At 38.6% G+C, this 25,135-nt stretch overlaps 1 protein-coding gene across 1 annotated transcript in view; it reads right to left on the bottom strand.

Moving 5' to 3' along the window:
* cops4 (COP9 constitutive photomorphogenic homolog subunit 4 (Arabidopsis)) overlaps positions 1–25,135 on the bottom strand; it is a 65,393-nt gene that overhangs the window by 28,667 nt on the left and 11,591 nt on the right. Inside the window, exons 2-8 of the mRNA XM_060831912.1 lie at positions 23,454–23,533; positions 14,095–14,246; positions 13,152–13,255; positions 11,079–11,232; positions 8,509–8,659; positions 7,114–7,284; positions 4,253–4,368 (exon numbers count right to left, since the gene is read on the bottom strand). Of these exons, the coding sequence (XP_060687895.1) occupies positions 4,253–4,368; positions 7,114–7,284; positions 8,509–8,659; positions 11,079–11,232; positions 13,152–13,255; positions 14,095–14,246; positions 23,454–23,533 (928 nt within the window). The remainder of the gene's footprint in view (positions 1–4,252; positions 4,369–7,113; positions 7,285–8,508; positions 8,660–11,078; positions 11,233–13,151; positions 13,256–14,094; positions 14,247–23,453; positions 23,534–25,135) is intronic.

The raw sequence follows: 25,135 nt of genomic DNA, 5'->3' as shown, positions 1-25,135 counted from the left end.
CAAGAACAAAACAAATGGCATGAAGATTTAGAAAAGTAAGTACGAGCAAAAAGAGTTCAGATTAGCCTAAAATCTGTGGAATTAATCTTCTCAACATATAAGGTTTGAGTGCCAAGTTCACAGGTTACCAAAAGCTGGTGAATGAAAAGTAAGTGGATGGTTAGCTCAGAGGACTGGGATAAAAATGGATTTCTGTCCTACTTTTCTCACCATAATGCCTCATGCACATAGGCTACCGGACAAGAAAGACTGACTTGATGTTGTTTCACACGTGTCTTATCCATCAAGGTATAGCATGCAACCTCTTTCAAAAGAAGTGAATACAACTTTGGCTAAGCAACATATTTAATTATCCTCCATCATGATTTATTACAGCTTTGTGTCACTGAACACTAATGCCATTTCAGTATTCAAAGTTGCCTGCCTGATCATCTTCATTTCTAATCTCATGTTAGGAACTGTACTCAAACATTTTCAGAAATTATCTGGAAGAGTGGGTCAAAAGGTCAACTTTAAAGCTAACACATGGCATCAAATTAGCAAAGATGGATAATATTATGAAAGATTAGAACATCTTCACTGGGCAATTGGAGATGAGCAATAAAAACTGACCTTTGTCTTGTTCATATCCTATGAATGAATAAATCAATAAAAAAGCATGGAGTCATGATTATGGTATTCAAATTAGTAATGATCATGATGTAGAGGGTCAGTCGGGGTATTTGATTTGGCACAGGATAGAAAAAATAATATACAAGTATAAGCTGAAAGGTAAAAGTTTACTTCAGTCGGAGTTCGTCAGTTTTCCAAATACTTTTAAAAAACGTGGTGCGTTTTGTTCAAACACCTGGAAGTGAGACACATTAATGACACAGACGTACAGAAAAATTGACAGGTCATTCCTGCCATTAAGATTTTCTATCCTTTTTTCAATTGTCAGATTACGTTGCAACAGATCTTTCCAAATTTAGGCCATAAGCCAATTTTAGCTACGAGATCATTAGATATAATATTCTTACTTTAAGTCAGATAAATCTCCAACCTTTTCAGTGTTAGATGAAATTCCAATTACAAATTCTACTCCTCCTTTGAGGTTGTTCCAATTAGCTCCACCAAAAGCCAAATCTTACATCTGGCATTCCTTTCAAGTTGCTATTAAGACCCCAGACCAGATCACCAAATTTATATTACAATCTGGCTCAAGACTAGTAACTTTCATTTCTACAACAGACGAAGAGAGAGATCTACAGGACTAACCACGAGAATAATGTTACAAGATTTCACAGTTTTAAACAATAAACTTTATTACGGGACAGTGGAACAGTAATTCAATTCACAATATGTACAACTTATATTCAGAATTCATGTGGTAAATACGGTTAATAGATTGTGATTGAACAGCTACAGCACATCTCAGATGGCTAATGCAATCAAGCCAAATCCTCCGATTTCTCACAAGTGCCTTCACTCATTAATGGCAGAACAGGTCATAAAATCTCAACAAACAAGGGATTACAATTTGCTGATCTAGCCTTAAAGCTCCCTCTCAAGAACTGCTCAACCACATACTGCCTTAACAACAGCTCCAGCTCCGTTGGTCATCCTCCTTTCCTGGGGCGACATTCCCCAAAACCGCACTCTGACACTCATTCACAAGCATGACTCCAGCTCGCCTCACCACCAGTCCTGCCCTGGAGTTACCCCCTCTGATCTTCAATCTAGTTCATTAGGCCAAGCAAATACTGCTTGTGAACTTTTCAAAAATCACGGTCTTATGTGTACTGAAGTATTAATGTTCACAATCATCTTCCAAGCATCTCCCAATAATGTCGGCAACTTTCCCACCTTCTCAGCTCCACAAAGCTTCTTCAAAGTGCTTAATGCCTATTAATTGCTAACTTCCTCCCGAGTTCTAACAGACAGCCACCCAGCTGCTCTCTACTCCTCACTTGTCAGTTGCACGGACTGTGTAGTTTGCCTGTCTTCCCAGCAGTATTGCTAACTGTGGCAATCCTAACATGGAAACTAATTCTATCTCTGTGTTTGTTTCTCCAACCACCTGTACCTTTTTCACAGACTGCCTGTAACTTTTGAACTCCTCTTCAATGACCCAACTGGCCAAATGAAAATTCTGCAATAAACCCCAATTGTAATGCTCAATAAAGTTGAATGTAGTCACCGAGCAGCTCTTAGAACTGACTGTGCTCCTTATGTTACAACTCAGATTGCTGGCTTCCCCTTACAAAAGAAAAGTTCACAAAAAGGATTCATCATTCTCTTAATATTATTGAATTGTTTGGATGCAGATCAAGGTCTGCCTATCAGCAAGTGGTATTTTATTGAGCAATTTAAAACAATGTGGAGTGAAAAACTTCTAAATCCAAATATAAAAATAGAAGTTGGAGCAGTAAAAGACCATTCAACCCCTTAAGCCTACTCTGCCATTCATCCTGATCATTGAGCTCAATACCCTAATACCGTCATTCCCCCGCCCCCACCTTCCATATCCCTTGAGAGCAATATCTACCTCCTTCCTGAAAACACAATGTTTTGGCCTCAACCACTTTGTGGTACAGAATTCTACAGGTTCATCACGTTCGGTGAAGAAATTTCTCCACATCACAATCCGGAAAGGCTCAGCCTTTATCCTTAATCTATGACTTCTGGTTTGGAACGCCTTCACCATTGGGAAAATCCATCTTGCATCTAACTGATTAGTCCTATTAGAAATATAGGTTTCGATATATAGCTTTACCCCTCCACACCCACCTCCACCTCAATGTTCTAAACTCCTGAATGCAATTCTAACCGACTCAGTCAGCCCTGTCATCCCAATCAGTTTGGTAAACCAAAAACTAGCTTTCCTTTTGTAGCTTCTCCCCTGGAAAATGATGTCAACGAATAGAAGGACTTCACAGGCAGACTAAAGCTGCTTTAACTCAAACAGAATTCCTTCTGTGCTCAGCAGCTCATGCAGTAGGACTGGAACCCAGGACCTTCCAGCTTAGAGGCTGGAGTGCTACCAACTGAGCCACTGAAGATTACTGCTTGCTGTGGATCAAAATAGTTCAGCAAGAAAAATCGGTGACAATAGAACACAGGAAGACAGGCAGTTTTCTTTTTGCTTTTGGTCAATCGTTAGATGATTCAATTGTGCTGTTATTTTCTTGAAAGATGGTGGATGGGTAATTATTGTCAAAATTACCCTTCTCTGTTAAAGATGTATTTGGTACAGATGGTGCTTCTTGAAAGGGGTAGCACAGTTGCTCAGTGGTTAGCACTGCTGCCTCACAGTGCCAGAGATCCAGATTCAATTCCAGCCTCAGATGACCCGCTGTATGGAGTTTGCATTTTCTCCCCATGTCTGCACTGGATTCCTCCAGATGTTTCAGTTTCCTTCCACAGCCCAAAAATGTGCAGTTAGGTAGATTGGTCATGTGAAATTGCTAATAATTTCCAGGGATGTGCAGGTTACATGGGTTAGCTATGGGAAATGCAGTTTTATAGGATCAGGGTGGGGGGGCGCGGTGCGGCGGTCTGGATGGGATTTGCTTTGGAGGGTCGGTCTGGGCTTGATGGGCTGAATGGCGCTGCTTCCACACTGTAGGGATTCTAAGAGACGAATATGTAATTTTACTGAAGGAGGTTTCCAACTTACACTTGATAAAGAAACAAAATCTATCAAAGTCTACTTTAAAGAAATATAGTCAGCCTCTTTTAAATGATTTCACAATAAATTCAAGTTTAATCCAAGTCTTAGAAAGTGTTTCCTACTTCAATGGTAAAGTTTATCTAATCCATAGCAGATTCTCAATAGGACTGGCTAACAACTTGAGTTACACAGTTCCAAGTGCAATCTTAATAATCTAGGTCAGATAAGAACATAGGGAGGCAAATGGACAATGTCTTAATTCATTGCAAGATCATTCTCCTGTAGCTTAAGATCTAAACAAAAACCTGTGCTGCTAAAAATTGACATTTATTTTATCAATGTTGCTGCAATATGTAGCTACATCAATTCATCACTAATATCAAAAAAATGAAAAACATGCTGAAATAACGTATTCACAAAGTAGGATGTACTCACTTCAAAAGCGGTTTTCTTCTGTGTAAATTAAATGAATTAATGTCTAGACATAAACAATGAAGGGTATTGCTACCTGTTAAATGGAAATCGTTGGGTATCTCACTGCCTGAGATTTTCTTTCAAGTTTAAATACAAGAAAGTAAGTACAGTACTATGATAGCTTACCTTGGCTGGTGGTATTTCAAGCAAAGCTCCAAGCTCTTCAAATGTAATATTATTGTACAGTTTACTAGCAGAAAGTAGATTGTGTTCAATGACTGCCCTGTCCAGTATGCTGGAACCTAGTATTAAGGGAGGAAACATCATATGAACAATAGATACAATGTCATGTGAATTTTTAAACTGATTAAACTTTCATCGATAAGAAACCTGCCGACCAAAGGTCTTTAAAATGCAACACAAAATTTACTGAGGAACTTGCTTACATCATTTGTAGCATACATGGAATTCACACAAACAGCATTATTTAATATCACCATTAATTTACATAATTTAATTGGTTAAGGAGATGGCAATAATTACCACTATGCCATTCCAATCCTATTACAAGGTAACCATAATACTATGGATAGATTGATTAGATTCTCAACTAACAAGAGATTCAGAGGCTATTGGGGATAGGATCAAAGTTGAAGCCACAATCCGATCAGTCACGATCTTACCGAATGATGGAGTAAGCTAAAGGGACCCAATGGCCTACAGTGATTCTAATTCATATGTTTATATGTAACTGACATTGTAAAAATGTAATCTAAGTTTATTTCCTCCTAGTGTTTTGGCGATATAAGATTTTTTAAAACATTAGTATAACCCAAAGTGGTCACCTAAAGTGTTATTCCACACAGCAAAAAAAAAAGCACCTTTGACAGACCACTGCAAATCTTAAAACAATACCAGATAAAGTCACCAGAAGGCACTTCCGGACAGTGTACCACCTCTGTGATGCTTAAGTCAGAGCCTTCAGAGAACACATTCTCTGAAATTTGGGAATTCATTCCTAGTTCTATTTGTACCTATTGTTTTGATGTAATGACTAATATTGTTTGAACTTTCCTGGGCTGAAGTTCTGAAGAGAATTGGCAAGTCAATCAAAGTCAGGATGCCTGATGCGTTGATACCATCAGTTTGAAATCCATATAAAAAATGTAAGCATGGAGTTTAACAAGGGTTTTAGTTCAAGATGCTTGGGATGCGTCTACAGTTTCTAAAAGCAAACGGATGGACAGTACTGTGCTAGTCAGTTAAACAATGGCACATTCAAAATCACTGCATCAAAAGTTAACATCTGAATTGACAAATTAAAAACCGAGCATGATAAATTACAAATTATGGGTAGACAGATTTAGACCCAAGAGATTGCAGTACATGCAGCAGTTTTTCATTTGGTCACTTCTAGGTAATGAGCCATTCACAAAATAAATATCCAGGAAGATGCCAAACTATATAGCAAATGGTCTCGGTTAAAATAAAACTGATACATTAACAAAAACCTTGACATCATAAATATTGATAGAATATTTAATGACAGACATTGTATAGTTAGTCCAGTCCTGAGTTAAATCAATGCAATTTATCCCCAAACAAAGAAATCAACAATTTGTCATTACATACTCTCCATTCATTAAAGTGTTTTCCAAATAAAGGAATCAGAAATTTTAATTGTACTCAGCAGCTGAATTGTTAAATGCCAATTTAATCAGAAACAAGTTGCCACATAAATATTTTAAGATCTTTACAATGTTTTAGGATATCTATTACTTTAAAAATGCAATGATCCTATTTCCACTCCTCAGTTGAAGGCACTGATTCAGTGCAGTTTCAATGAAAATGCCAACCCCAAGAGTTTGATCAGAAAAGGAATTTGGGCCCTTTTCCCACCCGGGGGAAACTATGACATTCTAGGTGCTATCCAGTTTGAAATCAACTAACAGCTGTCAATGGTAATTGAATCTGCATTCTAAATAGTATGCTTCATGCATACTCATCGGTCTCTAGTCATTCACATACAGTTTCAGAAAAATTAGTTAGGTTAATTATTACTTTTGCCATAGCTACATGTCTGCAGATGTTTTTGAATTCTATTAATGACAAAACATCAAATCAAGTATTAAAAATTACTTTTTTAAAAAAAGTACACACAACTGAATCCGCTGTATTTGTTTGCTGTTGTAAAATATCATCCAAATAAATATGCTAGAAAGTTTATAAATAATACAGTAAACTCCTGGTGACACCATGTTTGACTTTATAAAGTACAACACCTTACTCAAATTGCTTTAGAATAATATCAAAATTTTAATGCAATATTCGCAGTGTGTGCTAAATGTTAAATCTAAATGCTCCATTAATTGAAGTGAAATCACTGACTATTCTAAATGAGTCCCTGACTGCAGCAATGCACTATGCCAACCACAGAAATATTGTGATACATCATTGTGATTGTGCCCTTGCATGCTTGGTGCTCCACTTAGCGTGGTAATGTCCACAACTGCAGCCAACATTAAAGGTATGCTCATCGCTTGCTTGTTAACAAGCATTGTATTTGTGCTACCAGGAACTGAGAGGATATTAATGCAGGTAAGAAAATGCAATGTGTAATTTGACGCAATCAGGCAATACTACAGTTTCTGTTCCATTTGATGCTCCTCACCTTTTACTAAGTGTCCACCTCTCTCTTCAATGAACGCCTCCCACCACGTGAGTTGACCTACATCCTATATTAATATTTATCTTGGACTTATCTCACTTGGCTGCAACCGACACCAGTCTCTTGGTCTTTTACTTTGTGACACTTAAGATGGTTAGGTGTAGAACTCAACAATAAATGAGATTATTAACTAGGTTTAATTTGACTGTGTGAACAACATCATGCGGAGATGAATACGCAGCCAGACAAGGTGCTCATATTCATTCCGTTAAAATAACATTTGTAGTTGCATGTTTTAAATTTATCATCCACAAACCATTCTATTTTACACTGCAAAAAAGGTGTAAAATAGGATAAAAACTGACTGTCAAGACTTTACCATCAGCAGTTGTGGCTTTCTGATGAGGCATCAGCATGGCAGCAAACTCCTGCAGCTGGTTCCCTCGAATAATTCTATCCAGATACATCTTCTCTAGAATGCCATAAGCTGCAAGCTGCTGGCAGCGTTCATCCTTGAACAGGGTTGCCAGCATACGGGAACGCTGCTGTCCTAGGGTGGGGAGGAAGAAACAACCAGCAGAATTATAAAACTTAAATGGGCGGCACGGTGGCACAGTGTTAAGCACTACTGCCTCTCAGCGCCAGAGACCCAGATTCAATTCCCGCCTCAGGCAACTGTCTGTGTGGAGTTTGCACATTCTCCCCATGTCTGTGTGGGTTTCCTCCAACAGTCCAAAAATGTGCAGGTTAGGTGAATTGGCCATGCTAAATTGCCCGTAGTGGTAGGTGAAGGGGTACGTGTAGGGGAATGGGTCTGGGTGAGTTGCTCTTCAAAGGGTCGGTGTGGACATGTTGGGCCAAAGGGCCTGTTTCCACATTGTAAGGAATCTAAAATAAAACTTAACTATGTTGCATTGCAGCATTTGTTCACAATGTTGCATCTATACATCAAATTGGGTTTGCTTAAAATATCTTCTGCTCTAAATTCATTCCATTTGATGTCTTATTTTAAATATGAGGATATTTCTATGGCACACACCTTTTAATAGCTCTTGACATTTCACATCATAAAACCTAGCCTGTGACAAACTATGGAAGAATAGGCCGAGATGCACCTGACTTGAACAATCAGCCACATTTACTGAAATATATTTCCATGATGTCTGCATTCAAGTCACTTTCCATGCTACTATGTGATGTCTTCCTTAAACATTAAACCAAGTATAATTTATGCTTTTCTGAAATGAGAACATATCAATAAAATGCAGAATCTTTAAAACATTCTGAAGATTGGTACTGAAGCTAGTTATCTGCTCCAGCAACACATAAGGAATCTAACTGCAAGATGGTAAAATTCATATTTTAAACATGACTGCTTTTGAAAAATCATTATCTATCATGGACATGCTTCGTGAGCTCCCAACAAAGACAAAGAATGGAGTACAGCTATGGAAGGGTCTGAAACCCAGGCCATTCTTTTATTCCTAACTCCAAAGGAATTTTGAATTAGAAACATTTAAAAAGGTATGAAATCAAAGCTAAAGTTGCACTTTTTTTTTTAAAGAAATTTAATTTTCACATAATTATGCACCTATCCATTTGTGAAAACCAGCAGTTTGAATGCTACTCTACGTAGAAATTGAACAAGCATACCTGATAAAACTTAGACCGGCAAACCAAAATGTGTCAACTCAACCAGAAGTTTATCGTATACGTTGTTGCTAGAAGTACCCACAGCTCTAACTTTACTGATCAACAATATAAATGTTATTACCTGCTGATGCTAGAATGGTGCAGTGTAGTGCATGCTTTAATGCTTCTAGTCGCTCAGTCTCATGTACTATAGATTTATATGAAAGTTCATTATATCGTTGTGCAGCTTCAATAAATTTCCTTCTGTAGTCGAGGACACGGGCATAGCATACCTGAAGATAAAATCATATTATATATATCTGAAAATAAAAGCTTTTAACCACCGAGAATCACTAAATCAAATGACAAACATAAAATCTTTTTTTTATAAGTTTACACATATCCAAGCTTGACAAAGTTATTCTGATGTTTACCACAAAAAAAAATTAAATGGAGATTTGAAGATTAGTCTACCACAAAAATAATATTGCACTGGCACAAAAGATTACAAGGGTTACAGAACGGAAGAAAAGAGCAATGTGTTTGTAATTATGCAAACATTTACACTGAAATGATAATTAGAAGCTAAAAATACAAGCATAAATAACAAAGCAATTTCAAATTGTGTACTTCAGTCAGACCTCTGATCCCACTTGCACATTTGCATGGTTTTCAAACATTTCTGAAAGCAAAGCAATTTAGTTATAACCTAGGGAAATATTTGAACAGAAAAAATAAAAACGCAGGAAACTTGAAACACTGAAGAAACAAATCATGCTAGACATCTGTGGAACAGTCAAACATCTCGGTCTCCTGTGCAGCTTAAAGACTATGTATTACAGATTTGCTTTTGGGGGTTGTACAGTTTGACTTCAGTGTTTTTCCTCCAATTACCCATAGTATTTGTTTTGAAAACGTCTTGCGTTTACTCTTTCGTCCTCAGTCTTTCCAACCCCCTGACCAGAAGGTGCTTGTTATGCACAGTATAACAGCTAAACAAAATTAAAAGTATTTTGCAGGGATTCAGGAAGAAAAGTTCAATATTTTCTATAATTAAATCATAACTATTAACTACAGGATCATAAGAACATCAGACCAGAACTAGATTATTCAGCCTATCTGGTGTGCTCTGCCATTTAGTGAGATCTCATCTGATGTGATCAACCTCAGCTCCACTTTACTAACATAACCCTTGATCCCCTTTCTGATTAAAAATCTGTTCATCTCCTCCTTGAATATTCCTAAAGACACTGCTTTGACAGCCCTCAAATGGTTAATACAAGATTCCACTAATTCACAGCCCTTTTTGAAGAAACTCCTGTTCATCTGTCTCCATCTGCCACACTTATTCTGAGATTATGCCCTCTGGTGCTTGACTATGTATTAAGGGAAAACAACCTTACCACAACTACCCTGTCAAGTCCCATTAAGAATGGGTCGTTTACATAAGGTTGTCTCATTTTACTAAACTACAATGAGTACAGGCCCAAACTACTCAACCTCTCCTCATAAGACAGGTTCTCCCTAGCCACAATCACTTCGGTATACCTTCTCTCGACTGCCTCCAATGCCAGTAGATAACAGGCCCCAAAACTGTTCATAGCATTCTTGCTGTGGTTTGCTAGTGCCTTGTACAGACTTATCAATATTTCCCTATTTGACACTTTCAAATAAAAGCTAACATTCCACTTGCCTTTCCTAAAGCCTGGTGGACTTGTACACTAGGTTTTGAGTTTTATGCACAAAGACTTCCAAATTCTTCCGTCATTTTCTGCAGTCTTTCTCCATTTAAAAACACAGTCAGCTCCTCCAATCTTCCCATCAAAGTGCTTCATCTGACATTTTTGCCCATTGGCTTACACTTGGTAATTTATCAAATGCAATATTAAATAAAAGTTTAGTTTGCCACTAACTAACATCCTAACCTGATGAAGGCATTCGAACAGGAACTTGAATCGGTCAGTCAAGCTAAGTTAATTCTTAAATGCTGGTTACTGCTTCCTTAAACACTCTACTGCACACTCCACACATTTTCCTTAAATCCAGACAGCCATTTGTTTTGAAATGAGTTTCCCACTGGCATCCTAACTTTCATTTTCATGTATTGAGCTATTTCTACAGGATTATAGGATAATAATTATGCTTTACACCAACTCTACAATAGACAAAAAGCAAAAACATCTTTTAAATAATGGATTTTGGTGTGTCCACTTTTAAAATCAATAGTAATGGTGATCAATATGTAGAAAGCATTACCAAAGTTGGGAAAGGGAATTGGAATTCGTAACAAAGCATTCAAAAACCTAAGACACAGTGAGCTGTTATATACATCCTTAAAGGATGTTGGATTCAGATTCAAATAGTAACCTAAAAGTAGAATTGGGCCCAATTTTACCTGTGCCCACCCATGCCCACAATATTATCATATGTTCAAACAATTTTCCAACAATGAATCAAAAGCAGGAATGAGAATCCCAGCTGACTTTCTTCCTGCCTGAACCAAGGATTCTAGGACAAATGAAATCTACACACTGTTCCCTTGGCTGCAATCAGCTAACTCAAATCAGACAGGAAATTCAACTTGAGGTACATATTACTGGAGATGACAACAGAGATGGAATTACTGCATTCTTCCATATTGTAGAACTTTTATCCCTGACATTCCTGTCTTTAGCTATGTAATTGTAGCTATTTTCCAAAGTGAAATTCTACCTTGTAATGTATCTGCAGTTGTTCATTGGTGGATTCGTTTTGAAGTAGAGAGGCCCGATTTATGTAAGCTTCTGCCTGCACAGGATCATCATCTTCCAGGTACAAACGAGCAATTTTCAGATAGGTGTCGAGTTTATAATCCACGTTATATTGCCTTTAAAAAGAATATTTAAAACTAAACATCCAATTTTTTTAACAAAGAACAAAATCATTGAAAATTAACTGAGGTGTTGCACACTATAATCTTTGATCCAGGATTAAAGGCAGAGAAGTGTTTATTTCCTTTGGATACTAAACTCAAAGTAATTATTGTTTGTTTTCTCTTTTACTGAATGTTTAACAGATTGCAGGTTTTATTTAAAAGTTCTAATACTTTCATTTTATACATCTTCTCAGGATGTGAGCTTTGCTGGCTTGATCCATACTTATTACCCATTTCTCATTGGATTTAACGTGCCGAAGGGGAGACACCTTCTCGGACTGTTGCAGTCCGTTTGATGAAAGTTCTCCAACATTCCTAGTAGATAGGATGTTCCAGTATTTTGAACAATTAATGGTAGAGAAATAGAATTATATTTCCCAGTGAGGACAGCCTGCAATTTGCAGAAGAACTGTAAGTGGCAATGTTCTAAAGCTGCAAGACTTCAATACCATAGAACATGTCAGAGCCCACGTCCACTGTCTTCAGCCATTTGGAGTAATCACATGGAGTAAACTGAATTGGTTGAAGACTTGCATCAAACAATGGTGGAGGCCGAGATAATTCACCCAGCTAGTACTTTTGCATGAAGATATTTGCACATGCCTGTCTTTTACTCTGAAGAACTGAGTGCTGTCATTTTGAATATTTGTGTAATTTCCTTGCTGGCTAGTGCTAATTGCTCCTGGCAACCTCCACTACAGTCTGCCTTGAACCAGGATTAATCCTCTTGTTTGGTGGTTATGATAGAGTGTGGGTCATCAAGTTTTGTTTCAATTCATCCATGGGATGTGGATTCCTCTGGCTGAACCAGCATTTACTGCTCAACCCTAAAATGTTTAGAGTCAACCAAGTTGCTGTGGGTCTGGAGTCACATGTAGGCCAGACCAGGTTAGAACAGCAGATTTCCCTCCTTTAGTAACATTAGTGAATGACTAGCCTGACAATCGGCGCTGGTTTCATAAATTCTTCATTCCAGATTATTAGTGAATTCAAATCCCACCATCTGCCACAACTGGATTAAAACCCAGATCCTAGAACATTACCTGGGTCTCTTGATTAATAGTCTAAGAAATATTACTATTACTCTAGTTGTTAAATCAATTGTAGCTGTAAAACAATTCCAACTAAGAAATGGAAACAGCTGTTAAATTCAGGCAGCGCAACTATAAGACCATGTTGTGGAATGATTGGAATGGAGTTTTATTTTTCCAAACCATGAGTTCTTAACTTAGACTTGTTACCAGAATGGACATAGGAGATACTAAATCATTCCCAATAAGGAGAAAGGGAAAAATCAAGAAACATTACTCAGCCAATCTCACACAAATCACTGTGCTTCAAGAAAATGGAAGTGGGCTTATCCCATTCACTCACCCAGTCTCTTTGCCAAAAAATCAACAGCCATACAGAGGCAGGAGACAGCAAAATAAGAAACTAAAGCAGTATTGGAAAGGCTTTTCTGCAAATTGCCCAGATTCAATTATCTAAATGTGCCATCCATGTTGAGGTAATTGCATCAACACCACCAAAGGAACTAATTATATTTGTCAACTAAATCAGTCACATTATTCACAATAGAGACACAGAATCTTACAGCATGGAAAGGGGCCCTTCCATCCATTGTTTCTGCACAGGCAATCTGTCTATTCTAATCCTATTTGCCAGCATGTGCCCTATAACCTTTTATGTTATGGTACTTTAAATGTTCACTCAAATATGATTGACATTTAAGTAAAAATTTATTATTAATTAATTGAAACATTGAAGTGCTTTAATGTGCAATGATTTGTGGATAGTTTTAAATGCAAACATCTTTAAAATATCTATAATACTGCACACAACATTTGAATTGGAATTTATTCAATACGCACTTTTGCCCAGTTTCTAACGGAATTCCCACCAAAACTTGAGCAGCATTTCTCCAGTCTTCTTCCTTCTCATAGATGGTGGCTAAATGCTGTCGTATGGAAGCCACCTGAGAAATTAAACAGATCAATCACATACGTATAAAACTCATGATTAGGATACAAAAGTAAATAGTTAGTAGCTTCTGAATTACCTGTTTTTGAATTTACATTAAGTTTTTTTAACATAAATTTGCATCATTGCATGGAAAATAAGAATATTTTTCTCTAGATTTTTATCTCCTCTTATTTAGTTACCATGTCAACCCACATTCCAAGGTGGAGAACAGAATCCGAACAAACTGACTACTTTCATTCACTCAGGTAGTGTTCTGGAAATGTCTGCTTAATCATTCTCCAAGTTGTTACAGCTCTGCCTATAAACTACAGACTACAGATTACAGACATGAGCACCACAAAGCATTAAAGTGGGCTGGCTGAAAATAGAATAAAAGTTGTCCTGTTCTGTTTCAGAACCTGTAAGAGAGGCCCTAAAGGCATTCCATGATATTAATTCCAACAGACTTAAACTGGGTCAGAATGGGTAATGGCTTCATTTATTCTGGAAACCTGAAGTGCAATTTTTTGTGCAAACTGAAGTATTTTAATAATTCATTTCAAATTTAGTGTCATGTTGTTAAAAAAAACCTGAGGTTTCTCATGCCTCAAAAACCTGTTTTCATATTTTCCAAGTGCAGTGGATCGAAGGTCCATTCTAGTCACCAGTGTTTCACACTACAAGTTACTCATCATATCAGCACGGAATGAGGATAATCCACTAAATACAGGGGATTTCTTAGCTGTATATAGTTAAAAGAAAAGTCAATTAAATGCTTTCACAACTAAAAATTAAACCATGCTTCTTTTAAGGCAAATAAATATGGCTAGTTATTATCCATCAGGCTCTCACCTGCTCTTCAAATGAAATGACTCGAGGCTGGATCTTTTCCAAAGTGAAGTGGTAGATTTCTTTAGCTGTAGCATCTGGAAGACTTGGTAGGTGGGAGCAAAAGTCAGTCAGCAGTTGCCGGGATATCACTAGACTGACATTTTCATTAACCACTGTATTAAAAGAAAGAAAAAAAAGCATTGAATCACAAGCTTTCCTTTGACAAGATAACACTCACGCTTTACTGTAGTTTGCTACCATATTTCATTATGGTTGGAGGGTCAGTCTCTTTGGAAAACATACCACAATTCATAATTAGCAACATAAACATTCAGAGCATTGCCTGAAATATGACATTTACAGTTCCTTTCCTATGTTCCAAATATACGTTGATCAAAATCAGATTCCTCACATGTAAACAATTCATTGTGAAAATGCTACTTTATGTTCCATTGTTTGTGTTCACTTTTAACAAAGTGCAAACAAAGAAAAGTTGCATTTTTATTTATTCGGGTTTAGCTTGGTACTTGTCCCTTTAAATCGATCTATAATATGCCACTTGATGTCAGTTGTTGGGGGGGGGGGGGGGGGGGAACTTGAGACTGGAACAAATAAAATAAACTCATGACAGTTTGATGAAGCACAAATTATATTTTGTCCAATTCAATATGGTAGTCAATTATTTTAAATAGAAGTGCCAGTTACAACAACCTATACAAACTAGAACCAACAGTGGGCTGGAGAGATAGCTTCCAGAGTTGAATAAGTCAGTCATAGCTTCTTTAACTGCACAGAAGGAGTCCCTTTAGCCATCGGATTCGCAGTGGTCACCAAAAATCCACCTATTCTGATCCCATTTTCCAGCTTTGTATTCTATGTCATTTCAAGTGCTCATCTAAATGATTCTTCACTGCCTTGAGAGTTCCTGCCTCTATCATCCTTCTAGCAGCAAGTTTGAGATACCCACAACCCTGTGGGTATATAGAAATGGCCTTAAATCCCTTCTAAACTTCCTGCTCTTTACTTCAAAAGGTTAGTGACCCTGCTAAGGGGAAAGGTTTCTTCTGTCCACGCTGTCTATGCCTCTCAGAATATCGATCCGATTCCCTCTTAAGCCTATTTAATCAATCTTCATAACTGTATTGCTCTAGCCTAGCCAACATGTTGGTAAATCTCTTCTGCACCTTCTCTAGTGCAATCACATCCTTCCTATTGTGTGGCGATCAGAATGGCAGTAATCCAACTGTGGCCAAAATAAAATATAAATCCATCATAATCTCTTCTACTTGTATTCAATAACTTATTTAATAAATGCAAGTATCTCACATGCCTTCTTAGCTACCTTATCAACCAGTCCTGCTACTTTCAAAGATCTATGGATATGCACACAATGGTCCCTCTGATCGATTGCACTTCCTAGGGTCTTACCATTCAATGTGTCCACCCTTCTCTTGTTAGTCCTTACAAAACGCATCACCTCACACATTTCAGGATTAATTTTTAATTACCACTGTTCAGCCCATCTGATCAACTTGTCTACATCCTGTAGTCTGAAGCTATCCTCCTCACTATTTATTACATCAATGTTAATGTCACCTATGAACACACTGAACGTACCTCCTATATTCATGTCTAGATTATTAGTGTATAAAATAAATAGCATGGGTGCAGCACCGAACTCTATGGTACACCACTTGACACAGGTTTCCAGTCATAAAAACACTATTTTCCTCTGTTCCTGCGACTAAGTCAATTTTGGAATAAATTTGTCAAATTGTACTGGATCTTATGGGCTTTTTGCTTCTTAACCAGTTTGCCATGCAAGTTGTGAGAGTTGAATATAATTAAACCAATTTTTTTTATGAAGGTGCTAAGATCAGAGATACCATAATCAGAAAGGATTATAAAACAGATTACTTTTTAAATCCAAGTTATCCACAGTAAAATAGCTTGGAGTTTTGGTTTACACAAAGATTTTTCTTAATTTCCCTATTCACCGAAGTGCTCTGTACCAAGATGGTGCTGTGTGCTAGTGACACTGTTACACTGTAATTAATCTTGTAACTGAAGAAGCTGTACCTAGGTACCTTAATACCTAGATGGCACTGTAAATAGTGACTTATAAATTTTTCACTCTACTTATTTGAGGTAATTCAATTTAATAATAGTATTCCAACCTGAAATGAACAATTGTTCCTTATTCATGTTAAATTAGACACTTGTGTACAGTTTATATAATATTTTCAAATTAAAATTAGACTATGTGAAGACTGGAGAGCAATATGTGGAAACTCAAGAGTATTTGTTTGGTAACAGCTACGCTCTCATGTTCTACATCAGGAAAGGCAAAGATTAAAGGATGAATCCCACAAATAAAAACAGACTGCCTTCTATGTTATTGAAAACATAACCTATATCAAGACTTGGGTGGGCACTGTCGTGGAAATGGATCTTGCTGATATAATTAATCTGGAGAGGGCTCAGAAGAGAATTACCAGGATGTTGCCAGGTATGGAAGGCTTGAGTTATAAACAAAGGCTGGATAGGCTGCACTGTTTTTTCTACTCGAGCCTACAAGTTGAGAGGTGAACTTATAGAAGTTTGCAAAATAGCAAGGGGTATAGATAGAGTTACTGGGAGTTGTCTTTTCCCGAGGATGGGGGATTTCAAGACTAGGGAGCACATCTTAAAGATGGGAGGACAGAGATTTTAAAAAGACATAACGGACAAATTTTTCCATAGAGGGTGGTTCACGTGTGGAATGAACCTCCTCACGAAGTGGTGGATGTGGATACAAGTACAACGTTCAAAAGACATTTGGATAAGTACGTGAATAGGAAAGGTTGGGAGGGATTTGGAACAGGAGCAGGCAGGTGAGACTAGTTTAGTGTGGGATTATGTTCAGCATGAAATGGTTTGGTCAAAGGGTCTGTTTCCATGCTGTAAGATTCTATGAGAAACAAAATAATCTTGAGACAGAAGGGAAAAAAAATTAAAATTTAACAAGTAGGACAGCATAATTTATTCATCTGAATGACATATTCTATTGCAATGATTTGTCAACATTATTTCAAATTCAAAATTTAAAACATTACCGACTGTAGATGCACTTATTGTGCATTCAAATACACATTCTGAACTTGGGTTTACAAATGGTCTCAGAAATTCTGGTGAGAAAAATATATCCTAAAAAGATTCAGCGCAATTTTTTGAGAAACAGAAGCCATCTCTCAATTTTCTAAGGAAGCAATGTTATCACCAACCTAATGTAAAAACTGATATCAATAAACAATAGCAAAAATCATACCTAAGCTAAATACTGTTTACCAAAAGAGAAAATGCTGGAAAATCTCAGCAGGTCTGGCAGCATCTGTAAGGAGAGAATAGAGCCGATGTTTTGAGTCTAAATGTCAAAGCTGTGACAAAGGGTCAGTTATACTCGAAATGTCAGCTCTTTTCTCTCCTTACAGGTGCTGCCAGACCTGCTGAGATTTTCCAGCATTTTCTCTTTTGGTTTCAGATTCCAGCATCCGCAGTAATTTGCTTTTACCCAGTGTTTAACCCTCTGCCACCTCTCTTCCAAGAATGCCTACCCTGAAGAAGGACTGCTCTTCTTTCTGACAGGATTTTCGTTTGTCTCTCTCCCTCTGTCCACCTTCACTGCTTTCCTTTTCTCTCTCAGTGTTAGACAAGGTATTTACTAAGACTCGCTTCCACAGCCATATTTCCTTCCTCAGTGACTGTCTTCGCCTTTGACTTACTTTACGTGGATTTCAACTCAAATCCCACCCTGCATGCAGCCTCCAGGATTACAGGTACTTGCATGATATACAACATTTTTCCAGCATGATATACAACATTTATGGGCGGCACGGTGGCACAGTGGTTAGCACTGCTGCCTCACAGCGCCTGAGACCCGGGTTCAATTCCCGCCTCAGGCGACTGACTGTGTGGAGTTTGCACGTTCTCCCCGTGTCTGCGTGGGTTTCCTCCAGGTGCTCCGGTTTCCTCCCACAGTCCAAAGATGTGCGGGTCAGGTGAATTGGCCATGCTAAATTGCCCGTAGTGTTAGGTAAGGGGTAAATGTAGGGGTATGGGTGGGTTGCGCTTCGGCGGGTCGGTGTGGACTTGTTGGGCCGAAGGGCCTGTTTCCACACTGTAAGTAATCTAATCTAATCTAATCTAAATCTAAACCAGCTGCTGTTCTCACCTAATTGCTACACTCAGGGCCATGCGCCACCACATGAAAGCACCTCTCTCCAGCAGCACCGACTTACTCTCTCTCAAAGCTGTCCGGGTCCACAGATTCATTTCATTCTTCGTATTATTCGACACTTTAACTCCAAACATTTCCCGTTCCTTGCAGATGTTAAGGAACACAAGCTTCAACTTCTCACCCACACCCCTGCCCACCCTCCACCTTCCAACAGTCCCAATCCCTCGAACCCCATCTCTTCCGTGTGTTCACCATACCCTCTGACCTTCCCCTCTCTGAGGCTGAACGTGCTGTTCTCAGCAAAGGACTCAGCTTTTTACCCTTACATCCCCACCTCAATGAATTCTGGGCTCGAAATGTTGCTGAGCTCTGCTTCCGTCGCATTCATGCTCACTTTTTTGGGCAAGAGTTCTCCCCCGGCTCCACAGATCCTTTCCCATCCCTCCAACATTCCATATATAATTGGACACCCCCACCAGGACAATTTCCTGCCCTCGATCTTTTCATTGACAATTGTCTATTGGACATTGGTCGCCTTAATTTCTCTGCCCCTCTTACCCATTCCAACCACTCTCCATCCGAACTTCCTGCCCTAAGCTCCCTTAGGTCCAACCCCAACCTTGTCATCAAACCTGCTGACAAAGGGGGTGCTGTTGTTGTCTGGCGTACTGACCTCTACCTTGCAGAGGCTGAGCGCCAACTCTCAGATTCCTCCTCCTACCTCCCCCTGGAGCATGACTACACCAATGAGCACCAAGCTATTGTCTTGATCTCATTTCCTCCGGATGCTCCTCCCCACAGATTCCAACCTCAGTCTCCCAACCCTGGAGAACCCGGTTCTACCTACTCCCCAAACTCCACAAGAAGGACTGTCCCGGCAGGCCCAATGTGTCAGCATGCTCTTGCCCCACTGAATGTATTTCCTCCTACCTCGAATCCATCCTTACTCCTCTGGTTCACTCCCTCTCCACCTACATCCGGGATTCCTCTGATGCCCTGAGACACATTGACAGCTTTCAATTCATAGGCCCTAACCACCTTCTACTCACCATGGATGTACAATCTCTTTACACCTCCACCCCACATCAATACGGCTTGAAAGCTCTTCGCTTCTTTCTCAAAAAGAGGCCCGAATAATCTCCATCCACTACCATTCTCCTCAGCCTGGTTGAACTTGTTCTCTCTCTCAACAACTTCTCTTTCAACTCATCCTATTTTCTCCAAATCAAAGGTGTAGCAATGGGTACCTGCATGGGTCCTAGCTCTGCCTGCCTTTTCATGGGGTTTGTGGAACATTTCTTGTTCCAGGCCTACCCGGGTCACCTCCCACAGCTGCTTTATCAATACATCAATGACTATTTCTGTGTGGCATCATGCTCTCGTCCTGACCTGGAAAAATTCATAAACTTCGCTTCCAGTTTCCATCCCTCCATCACCTTCACCTTGTCCATCTTCGACACTTCGAGTAAAAAGTGAGGTCTGCAGATGCTGGAGATCAGAGCTGAAAATGTGTTGCTGGTTAAAGCACAGCAGGTTAGGCAGCATCCAAGGAACAGGAAATTCGACGTTTCAGGCCAGATTCCTGATGAAGGGCTCTGGCCCGAAACGTCGAATTTCCTGTTCCTTGGATGCTGCCTAACCTGCTGTGCTTTAACCAGCAACACATTTTCAACATCTTCGACACTTGCCTTCCTTTCCTTGGCCTTTCTGTCTCCATTTCCGGCAATAGCCTATCCACTAATATCCATTACAAGCCCACTAACTAAAAAAAAAAGCTTTGACAAAGAGTCAGTTAGACTCAAAACGTCAGCTCTTTTCTCTCCTTACAGATGCTGCTCGACCTGCTGAGATTTTCCAGCATTTTCTCTTTTGGTTTCAGATTCCAGCATCCGCAGTAATTTGCTTTTATCCAAATACCGTTTAGTTCTGCATGGTATTCCTAATTGACCACCTACCGATTGTTACCAGGCATTTAAATTGTGCCAGTCTCTTAAAGCCCAACAACAAGCTCAATAGACATTTACGTACTTTACTTTTAGGTTTTCATACAGGTTGCCCAACTCAGACAGATTTACACCAGAAGACACTTGTTTAGGCATTCACATTCATTGCAAATTCTTTGTTGTAAATAATATATATGGACTAACAAAACTTAAGTACAGTATTAATTTACTGAATTCTTGGGCTAAAGTGTCCCCACACAGAAGATCAGTTGACAGAATTTAAACACTCGGAAGTTTTTCAATCCCTTTTTCAATACCACCATTTTCAAACCTTAATCTGATATCAAAAAATTCCTTACTTTGCAGTTATGAAACCAAACTGAAGTTCTTTTAAGATGTGTATTTTGTAACATTGGGAAAACAAATTAACAAAATGTAAACTGGGGAGCCAAAGCAACCTTTTTCAGCATCCGGGTGAGGGATCCCCAATGGCCCCAATCACCAGCAGCTCCAGTGGAAGACCAATGAACTGACATCACCTCACTGAGATTAAAATGCTCTTTCTAGACATATCCAAAGTATGGGAAGGGCAAAGCCAAATTTCATCTTTAAGCTGTTAGCACTGATTTTAGTGTGCCAAGGGACATCAGGGATTTAGGCACTTTTGACCCACTGATACTAAATTGAGAACTAAAGGAAAAAACATTACCCCAGAATGTACATTGAAAAATGGCACATGGTGTCATTCTCTCATTTCCACCATTACATGAAATCGTGCTGACAATAAGACAAAGGTTTATTTTATAAGATCAACTTCAAAATAATTTGACTTTATTTATTTTTAACTGTGATTAGAAGCCTTTAAAAATATTACGTAAATGGAGAAATTAAGCTTCAATTAAAATTCTGCCATATGCTAACAAAATTATTACACAAAGGATACTTAGAAAACTAATGGTGGTTGAGTTCAATGATATTCCTGTGAATTTTTTCTAACATTAGTAGTCAGGATTTCTTTGTTAGTCACCCAATCTATGTCGAAACGTCACTGTACAAATATAAGTTGGTGACACAAACAAACCAGAAGTTGCTGGAAAAACTCAGAAAGCAGAGTTAAAGTTTCAGGTCAGTGACCCTTCTTCAGAACCTTTCATTTAAACCCTGTGTTTTAGAGGGTCACTAAACATTAATTCTGTTTTCTCTCCACAGATGCTGCCAGACCTCCTGAGTTTTTCCAGCAATTTCCAATTTTGTTCCTGATTTCCAGCATCTGCAGTTTTTTTTTTGTTTGGTGACACTGATGTCATCATTATACACTAGCACCACACTGAAAGTGGAAGCAGAATTCTAATGTCATTGCCCCCACTTGAATGGAGCAGAAACCAAATATTATATGCCAGATGTTGCTGTCTCTCCTTTGCTACCCCAAGATTTTTAAAGTCAAGATTTCACTTGACTGGCATGCAATGGAGGTCAGTAAGCAGAAGGGGTACAGTTCTTAGTCAAAGTTAAGACACGGGCAGCAAAATTTTGGATAATCAAGTTTGTGTGAGAGAAAGACCAGCAGAAGAATGTTGGAATACTCAAGTGCAGAAGTATTAAAATAATAAACGAACATTTAAGCAGATGAGTGGAAATACTATAGTTAGTCTTAGCGATGGTGCAAAAGATTACTTTGTGGCCAAAATTATATTAAGGTTGCCAACAGATGACTGTGCTGAAGAAAAGGACACAAAACAATGGCTTCAGTCTTCCCAATATCTTATTCAAAGACATTTCTGCTCATCCGGTATTGGATGTCAGACATGGGGCCTAACAATTTAGCACAGTGGAGGAATTGAGAGGTGTCGTTGAGCTGGAGCTGGATGTTGTCATTACACTTGTGAAAATACTGTGCTCTCAGCTGATGTCACCAGACTGTATGTAGATGTGCTAAACCAATGAAGACACCAGTGGTAAAGAGAAGAGAAGGTTACAAGTGTTATGCTATCTATAATTAGGCAAATATAGAATCATGCAAAAGCAGTACAACCTAGCTAGATGACATAAGAGACACACTGAAGGAGAATGGTGTGGTTAACTGTGTCAAAGACTGCAGACAGGTTGAAAAGGTCAAAAAGGAACAACATACCTTGCTATTGTGAGTAAATGTCACTTGATGGCACTGTCAATGACATTCTCTATCACTCAGTTGTTGATTGATAGTAGACTGATGGAAGGGTAACCGGCAGATTGATTGTATTGCCTTTTGTGGTCAAGACTTTCCATTATATAATTGTAATTATGCTGGAACAACACCCTAGGGCCACTGCTGGTTCAGGAGCACAAGTCTTCAATGTGGCAATTGAGATTAACTATTACTGCATCCAGTGTTCTCAGCTGTTTCTCTAATCACATGGAGTGAATCAAATTGACTGGAGCAGACACCTTAGGTGCTGGGGATCTCAGGAATAAACCTGGAAGCATCATCACCCAACACAATAACTTGAGAAATAATGTTGGAGATCCAAAACAGAAAGTATGAATGGAAACCCTCTCTTCCACTGATGAAATGAAGTAAAACCAGCACGACAAAATTAAAACTCCCAGGAGAACAGTAGGCCCCTCCTGAAAGTAAACCTGATAACCCAACACCTTCCATTATGCTCAAAAAACAAACTGTTCTGCTACCCACAGGTTGCTCCCCTCACAATGAAGAGAAACAAGACTTCTGGCAAACTTGGCACACATTAGTTTTCCCTGCAACACATCAACACCCCAAGTTCTTCCCGACCATTACTGCATTCCCTTTTTCTCTCCCTTCAATCTTTCATTTGTACTCCTTTTCTTTCCTCTCCATCTTTCCTATCCACTATTGCTAACAGCATAAACTGATATTTGATTACTTGGGTCAATAGCACGTGACATGAACCACACTGAAACAGCAACACTCCAAAATTGATAAGACTGGGTAATGTCAGCACGTAATTGGAGAGGAGGATATAATAAAATGGTCAACAAGGGAGGAAATGTGTAATCTTGAACTGGGATGTAAATGAGAAGATTGTTAGTTTGAACTTGCGGAGGATAGGGCAATAGGCAAAAGATGACAGTCACCTCTAAACGGGATGGTGGGATGAAGCAGTATTTTTTGGTCAAAGTATTGAAAAAAGATAGCACTTCATATATTATTACTATATTCAGCAAAGACTACATTGTATATTTTAAAATACAATACTCACTAGCCTCCACAAAGGCCTTCAAAGCCTCCAGCTGCTCAGCCCCTGTTAACTGCAAGGCTTTTTCCAGGATCTGGCGATACCTTTTATCGGGGACAAAAAAAACGGTAAGGAAACAAACCCTTGCAAACACAGTTCTTCCACAAGATTATACTTCATGATTTTTAAGGAAGTAGCATGATTTTAAAAGATGGTATAATTTACTGTTTTTTGTAAACTCTCTAACAATAGCTTGCATTAGAGAAGAATTAACATTACTAGCTTAAATTCTAAGCCACATGAATGAGGGAATCCTAGGTTTGTGTTAGATCACCTGGCCAAACTCAGCCAGAGGAATAGTAATAATGCAGCAGGAAACTGTATCTCACAAACAACATTAGTAAAGAAAGTACTTTAGCACAGGATGAATAGGTTGCTTATATAATCTATGTATATTATGCTACAGGCCTGATGTGAATCTAAGTGTACTTGACCAGAAGAATTCATCCTGCAGAAATAATGGAAGGCTAAAAATGTATAAATATTGTTTAAAAAATGCAAAAATTATCAGAAAACATACTCCAATGCATAAAGTTATATCTCTTTGCAAGTTTCCAAAACTGCAAGCTGTGACCCAAGTGGAATCATGAGCTGAAATTTTGAGGTCACAAAATCAGAGGGGACAATGGATGCTGTGTAACTAATCCCCACCTTCATTGACACAGGTCTTCTAATCCAGCCCATCCTCTCCTTTCATAGCCATCCCACCCCTCACTCTCAGAGGAGGCATGACAGTTTTCAAGTCTCAACAGGATCATAATGGAAGAAGTTTGGGAGGAACGATCATTTACTTTGTATTCCTACTACTAAAACAATGCTGAATTAAAAACAAAATACTATGGATGTTGGAATCCTGAAGTAAAACTAGAAATTACAAGAAAGCAGCAGCTGTTCCAACAGAACCGATAGAGAGTGAAATAAAAGTTAAAACTTGGAGTCAAATGTGACTGTAAATCAAGGTTGGAACTGCATTTTCCACACTTGTAAACCCTGCTGCCAATCCACAGCCCTCTTGTTCAGCTTGGACATTTAACCAGTTTTTACATTTTTATGGACCATTGCCTGCACATCTCTCTTTCATGGCCAACCCCCAAAACATCTGATTTTGCTGGTTAGCAAAATACCTGCGAACCTGGACAAATAATCGCCACATGAGATTCCAATCAATATGTGTCAGCATGGATTTCCTGAGCTCATAAGTTCTTCTCATCTGGTTACAAATTGTAGAATTCTTGGGTATTGAAAGTACACGGTGCTTCATCATCAACATCTTTTCTCACATTCTGAGGTCAAAAATTCGTAACCCATTCCCACTACTCCCAAGGAACACAACTTTATTATCATGATTTGGAGATGCCGGTGCTGGACTGGGGTGTACAAAGTTAAAAATCACACAACACCAGGTTATAGTCCAACAGGTTTAATTGAAAGCACTAGCTTTCAGAGTGTTGCTTCTTCTTCAGGTGGCTGTGGAGTACACAATTGTAAGACACAGAATATGCAGCAAAATTTTACAGTGTGAGTAAGTTTTAAGATTTACATATGAAGGAAATGAAACTAACAGATGAGAGACTTACCAAACAATCAAGGTATTTTTCAATGTATAATTTCAGTTACATCACACTGTAAACTTTTGCTATAAACTC

The sequence above is a fragment of the Hemiscyllium ocellatum genome, chromosome 1 (genome assembly GCF_020745735.1).
Source record: "Hemiscyllium ocellatum isolate sHemOce1 chromosome 1, sHemOce1.pat.X.cur, whole genome shotgun sequence".
In the NCBI taxonomy this organism is placed as follows: Eukaryota; Metazoa; Chordata; class Chondrichthyes; order Orectolobiformes; family Hemiscylliidae; genus Hemiscyllium; species Hemiscyllium ocellatum.
This window is presented reverse-complemented; position numbering and strand designations above follow the sequence as displayed.